General features: G+C 39.6%; 1 protein-coding gene across 5 annotated transcripts in view; it reads left to right on the top strand.

Annotated features, from left to right (window-relative positions):
• Window positions 1-6929, top strand: part of LOC107745628 (protein PRRC2B-like) — a 33765-nt gene that overhangs the window by 19142 nt on the left and 7694 nt on the right. For all 5 annotated transcript variants that reach the window (XM_016559548.1, XM_016559549.1, XM_016559550.1 and 2 more), the window contains exons 15-21: window positions 321-462; window positions 548-624; window positions 712-993; window positions 1089-1190; window positions 4007-4199; window positions 4314-4408; window positions 5273-5397. In XM_016559548.1, coding sequence (XP_016415034.1) covers window positions 321-462; window positions 548-624; window positions 712-993; window positions 1089-1190; window positions 4007-4199; window positions 4314-4408; window positions 5273-5397 — 1016 coding nt within the window. The remainder of the gene's footprint in view (window positions 1-320; window positions 463-547; window positions 625-711; window positions 994-1088; window positions 1191-4006; window positions 4200-4313; window positions 4409-5272; window positions 5398-6929) is intronic.

The raw sequence follows: 6929 nt of genomic DNA, 5'->3' as shown, positions 1-6929 counted from the left end.
CGCTAGCAAGCGGCTAACCTTTTAGTGGCTCCGTATAACGCGTTATTTGTTTCACGCTTTGGGCACACCCCTAACCCCGCCCCCCGATGTCATCGTCCATCATGATGTTTCACTGTAAACATCGTCCGATGCCAGTTTTGTAGACATCACCCAACCCTAGAGACTTTAATCTTTGCGACTTTACGGATCTTCTGTATGCACGAACAGCTTTTAGCACTCCAAAGACAAAGGAAAACATGAAATCGCATCATATGACCCCTTTAACTACATGAATTATATCTTGAGTGGATATTGTAGTTATTTGGTTTGTGCACCTTAAGGGTTCAGTAAAGAACAGAGCAATTGCATCGAAAATGCCTCCTCGTTTTGCCAAGAAGCAGGGCAGTATGTCCATCGAGCGGCCCGAGGAGACGCTGTCCGCAAACAACTTGGGAACAGAAATCTGGGAGACGAACAGCACAGGTTATACCGATAACAACTGATAACAAGTGTATCAAGATACATAATTAAGAGACTTTTTCTAAATTACTTTGTTTTTCTCCTGAAGCTCTGACTCTCCAGTCATCAGGTGGTGATTCATGGACAAAGCAGGTTTCCTACACGGGAAGTGAACCCAATTCAGAGGTACAGGTCATTCTTCTTTAAGAAACTCTTGGCATTTTTTTCAGTGAGCTGAGCCTCAGAGTAAAGTTCCTCTGTCTTGTCTTTCAGGATTCAGATGCAGGACCCGAGCAGAGTAAAGAACACAAACCCGGCCCCATCGGCAATGAGCGCTCGCTAAAGAACCGCAAGGGCTCTGAAGGCATGGAGCGTCTGGAGGGACCCATCACTCCCGTCAATGGAGTGGACATTCACGTGGACAATGTTATCCCTGTGCCGCCCATTGAGTTTGGCGTCAGCGCGAAGGATTCTGACTTCAGCCTTCCTCCAGGGTCCACGCCAGTGCCTGTGTCCAACCCCGTCACCAAGCTGCAAGACGCACTCACTGGGAATGTGTGTACATGAGCTCTGAGCCAGCATTTACATTGTCAGCATTGTCTAAAAAAAGCATTGAGTGTTTATACTGTTGTTAATGTGTGTGTGCACAGGCGGGCCTGACTCAAGCCATCCCGATGCTCCGCAGAGACCACCTGCAGCCCAGAATAAACCTCAACCCCATCAGCTTCCCTACTGCGGACCTCACGCTCAAGGTAATGCTTACCGCCACATCATCTCAGGTTTTGATTTTGAGTGCTGGTGACTCTCCACCACTAACACTGAAAACAGCACATTTCTGAAGAGAAGTTTTGGAAAACTTTGAGTGTTTTTTTTTTTTTAAGTCCTTTGTTATTGGTCTACCACGTACAGCGTGTGTCAGAAACGAATCACCCATTGCCATAAATGAATGACAGCTCCGGAGAGAATGTGTAGAGAGAAAAGATGGTATCGATTGTACTTTATAAATTTGAGCCATTTATCAACCAGACACTGATTCACAAGCACGGCTGGAGCAGGATGTTTCTCAGTGGTACGTGGTAACTTAGTTTGTGGTAGTTATAAGATGTGATAGCAGCATAATTTTTAGAATGCCAAGCGAAGGTGCCACGAAGTACGACAGGTAGTATTATACCTTTCTGCATTAGTTGAGCATTAGACGCATCTTTTATAAAGAATTAAGTGTATTTTGAATGATCGATATAAAATATATACATCTGTTATTTATCATACTTACACATTGTGATTCAGTGGAGCAATCTGATCCAAATAAACTGGGCACTGAATTGATCTATCTTTCAAGAGCAAGTGTTTTGTAAATCCCACATTGAACTTCCCACGATTAGAGAAGCAGTCGTCAGTAAAAAGACCGGAACAGAAAATGATGCTGTGGTATTGTTGACAGCCTCATCATTCGGAAGTGAAAATAAAACAAATATACAGTTGTGTTCATAAGTTTACATACCCCTTGCAGAATATGCAAATATGTTAATTTTAACAAAATAAGAGAGCTTATTTTGCTTTCGCAACGAAACACAGCGACTCCACAACACCGCAACAACTTCTAACAACATGCTAGCAACAGGCTAAAACAAATGTTAACCTTCAACTACTTGATAGAAATTGTTAAAAGCATGTTAGTAACAGTTATCTACATGCTAGAACATACATATTACTTTTGTAAATGCCTGTCTGCTTAAGCCTTGTAAAACTTACAATGTAAAGCTTTTTAAACTATTCAGTCTTTCTGGCCAGGCTTTCTTAAAGGTGCCATAGAATGCATTGATACAATATTTTAAATTGTTCTCTGATATCTACATAGAAGGTATGTAGCTTAGGTAAGGGCAAAAAATCTCCATAAACGGTTTTACATGCCCATTTACAACCCTAGGATTTGTCTCTAGAATGAAATGGTCTGTTATTACCTTATTTGGAAGGGTCATGAATAATAATGTTGAGCTCTGCTCTGATTGGCTGTTTCACAGTGCGGCTCAACGTTGAGCTCTGCTCTGATTGGCTGTTTCACAGTGCGGCTCATTTCAGTAGCTCACACAGCAGGAAGGAAACACCGGGAAAATATATATTTCAATACTGTCTCGCAGTTATATCGTTGGGTAATTATACTATATATAAAATGCGGGCATCAGGGAGCCGCTATTAATATATTCGAATGCACGATTAGGGTGACCATATTTTAGTTTTCCAAAAAAAGGACAGTAGGGGGCGGGGTTCGTGGGTGGGGCTTAACCTAACAGTATACATAGCAAGGTTGTTGTTTTTTTTGTGCTTATTTTGTTTTTATAATAAATAAAAAGAAAACAAGTAGAAAGAATAGAAAAAGAATAGGGAATGCTAGTGTTAGAGGGTCATTTTTAAATAAAAATAAAACGATTCAATAGAACAGAAAAAGAACAGATAATGCTAGCGTTAGAGGCTCTTTTTTTCTTTATAAATAAAACAAGTAGTTAAAATAGTAATAGAATAGAGAGTGCAAATGTTAGAGGGTCAAGTTTTTTTAATTAAAGGGGTCATATGATGTGATTTCAATTTTTCCTTTCTCTTTGGAGTGTTACAAGCTCTTGGTGCATAAAGAAGATCTGTAAAGTTGCAAAGACTAAAGTCTCAAATCCAAAGAGAGATTCTTTATTAAAGTTAAGAGTCAACCACGCCCTTTGTTTGGCCTTCCAAAAGAGGACACAACTAGAAATCAGTGGTTAAGTTGTATTTACAACACTGTTCCAGAACAGTTCAACCCAAATATTCCGATGTGTGCTACGCATTTTATGGAGGATGAGGACTGTTTCCTGAACCTGCAGACTAGCCTACAATGCGTCTGTGCTCAAAGGCTGTTTCTATAAAGTGGAGCAGTTCCAACTTTGGAAGGACAGTCTGGCGCTTCTGACTCACAGACTGCAAGTAAGTTTTTTATATTTAAATAATTTGCGAGTTTTGAGCAGTGTAGAGTAGCGCTTGTTGTTTGTCGTTTCTCCGATCACAAATGCAGACATGGTTTTATGTTTACGAGGCGCAATACGCAATGCAAAGCGTAAAAACACAGTATAAGTCATTATAATCAGTAATTATGTCCCCACACTGGATGCAGGAACCTAGTTTTCCCAGGAGGTCTCCCATCCAGGTACTGACCAGGCTCAGCCCTGCTTAGCTTCAGTGGACAACCAGTCTTGGGCTACAGGGTGATATGGCTGCTGGCATTTGACTGGTATTGTGGAGTAAAAAGGTTATAATGTTCTCTTTTGTTGGACATATGTCATTTCCATGTACAGAACTGTTATTATTCAACTATGCCAAGGTAAATACAGTTTTCCATTCTATGGCATCTTTAAGACATTTAAATTTGTCTTGACAAATTTCTTAATCTGGTATTACAACATGCATCTGTTCAGAAGGATGCAAATACTTGAGTGAAGCAACGTTAAGAATGCGGTATAACCTGGATAATGGAAGCACCAGTTGTTTCCAAACGCTCATGTCCATCAGTGCTCCTCACCAGCGTGTCTCTCTGTGGTCTTAGATGGAGTCTGCTCGTAAAGCATGGGAAAACTCTCAAGCTCTTCCAGAGCAGGGCTCCCCGGGCAGTGTGGGCTCCGTCACTCAGCCTGCCTGCAGTGTGGGCTCCTCCAGCGGCATCAGCTACAGCTCCTTCGGCGGAGTGTCCATGCCGCCCATGCCTGTGGCATCTGTCGCTCCTTCTGTCTCCATGCAAGGTCAGCATCTCATCGCTCTCTCAGACTGTGTCACACATGCAGTGGTTGTGCATGGCCCTAATTCCTGTTGTGATGTGTGTGTGTGTGTTGTGTGTGTGTGTGTGTGTGTCACAGGCAGTCACATCCCTCCTCTCTATCTAGACGGTCATGTGTTCCCTAGTCAGCCGCGGCTCGTGCCGCCTTTGACTCAGCAGCCCAGTTACCAGCAGGTACGTGTCTACAGTGACTCCACACTTCACGGGTTTATCATGACTGTGCCTGAGAAATGTGGATGTTTTGAATGAAAGTATATTGCGGGCAGGGGCTCCACATGCTTCAAATATCAGGGATCTTTAAAGTTGTGACAGCAGGCCTATAAACGTGTTTTGATTTTATTGGCAATTTTTGTACACTAGTAAAATGCACCTTATTAATTCAAGAATGACTTACAGGTATACAGAAAACTGCCCCAGCAGCAATCTTTATCTAGTGATCACAAACTATTAGGAGTCATGTTACCACTGTGTAAAGCCTGGCATATGAAATAATAGTCAGAAGAATGTTTTTTGAAGCTCAAGTATTTATTAAACCTTTAGACAAAATCTTAAACAAAAAAAAAAATGTGCGCAAAGGAAAGGTTCTGGAAACAAACGTTCCTCAAAAGCCTGATGATCATATATGAGACTCACTGATTTTTCAAAAAAATGATGTCTGGATAATCGAGTAAAGCAAAACTGCTTCAGTCCAATAAGTGTTCATCTTGATGTATTACTAACAATATCAAAGTTATTCTTAAGTTTACTTGATAAAAATCTGGAAAGATTTGACAGCAAATGACACGTGATGCACTTGCTGAAGGTGGAAGTTTGTACAATCAGACTAAAAGACCTTTTACTTTAAAAAGTTTAAACTATCAATCAGATGAAAGAAGGCATGTAGTAGCTTGTGTGCAACAGGTTTAACAGCAAAGTTTGATCATGTTAGAGGCCTTAGAAATTAATGCATCAATTATACAGTAGGCTTTAATAGGTTCATTCATTGGATCTGTGTGCATGTAAATAACCCTTGTGTGTTTGGTGTGTGTGTGTGTTCAGGCCACCCCTCAACAGATCCCCATCTCTCTGCACACGTCTCTACAGGCTCAGGCTCAGCTGGGTCTGCGAGGAGCTCTGCCTGTCTCTCAGTCTCAAGAGATGTTCAGCTCCATCCCTCCCTTCAGGTAAATCACCCGCTTCAGCCATACTTACATTTAGACATTTAGCAGACGCTTTTATCCAAAGCGACTTACAAATGAGGACAATGGAAGCAATCAAAATCAACAAAAGAGCAATGATATGCAAGTGTTATAACAAGTCTCAGTTAGCTTAATGCAGTACACGTAGCAAGGTTTTTTTTTAAATCATATAATAAATAAAAAGAAAACAGAATAGAAAAAGAATAGAGCAAGCTAGTGTTAGAGGCCTTTTTTGCTTTTGTTAATCAGAAGTCAGAAAGTCAGAATTATAATTGTATAATAAATAAAAAGAAAACAAATGGATAGAATTCAAAAAGTTCAGAGAAGTGTTTATTTTTTTTATATTATATATTTATATTATTATATTATATATTTTATACTAAAATATTTTTAGTGCAAGTCTAAAAAAGGCCAATTATTATTATTTTTTTATTTTTATTATAAAGAATAGAATTAGAATAGAGCGTTCTAGAGTTAGAGGGTCAAATAAAGATGGAATAGTCATCTTCAAGAATCGGCTAAAAACACATCTAAGGACTCAGCTGCTTGGACTGAGTCTCTAGCACTCTTTCATCAGGAGGGAACATTTAGCAAGATAAGTATTGAAGATTTGGAATCTGCTCTTGCCAGTCTTAGGGCTTCAACATCTGAGAGCAAGGCAGTCTCGGTTGAATGTCCACTTCTGAAACCAGACTGGTTGCTATCGAGGAGGTTGTTCTGTGTGAGAAAGGCAGAGACTTGGTTGAACACAGCTTGTTCAAGTGTTTTTGCAATGAAAGGAAGAAGGGAAACCAGTCTGTAGTTCTCTAAAAGAGATGGGTTAAGGGTGGGTTTCTTAAGTAGTGGGGTTATACTTATGCTTATGGTCCGTTTCATTCAGTGTTGGTCTGCTACTCTTTTACACTAATGAAGTCCCATGCCATTGCAAAGACTTGCTTTTAAAACACCAAACCAACCATTTGTATCAATAACTGCTGTATACAGCTTGTTCTACACTGACATGCAATCTACAGAATATAGGCAAAGACAAGAAAATATCAAATTTTTTTTTTTTTACTGTATCATATACTAGTGTTGTCATCATCAAAATTCAGTAAAATTTCACTGTTTTCGGTACCATAACGGAAACTGTTGAAACATTCTTAGAATTTTTTAACTATTTAAAATCAAAATCATAAAAAATTAAATAAATTAAGTAAATTATGCAATAGCATAAAACAATTCCATGTAGCTTTCAAATATTTTTTTAAAGGGGTCATATGATGTTGCTAAAAAGAACATTATTTTGTGTATTTGGTGTAATGAAATGCGTTTATGCGGTTTAAGGTTAAAAAAAAAACATTATTTTCCACACACTGTACATTACGGTTTCTCCTCTATGCCCCTCCTTTCTGAAACACGTAGATTTTTATAAAGCACATCGGTCTGAAAAGCGAGGTGTACGCTGATTGGCCAGCTATTCAGTGCGTTATGATTGGCCGAATACCTCAAGCGTGTGACGGAAATGTTACGCCCCT

This window comes from Sinocyclocheilus rhinocerous, unplaced genomic scaffold (assembly GCF_001515625.1).
Source record: "Sinocyclocheilus rhinocerous isolate Xijiao unplaced genomic scaffold, SAMN03320098_v1.1 scaffold1489, whole genome shotgun sequence".
Lineage (NCBI taxonomy): Eukaryota > Metazoa > Chordata > Actinopteri > Cypriniformes > Cyprinidae > Sinocyclocheilus > Sinocyclocheilus rhinocerous.
Note: the sequence above shows the minus strand (reverse complement) of the source record. Positions and strands in the feature narration are given on the sequence as shown.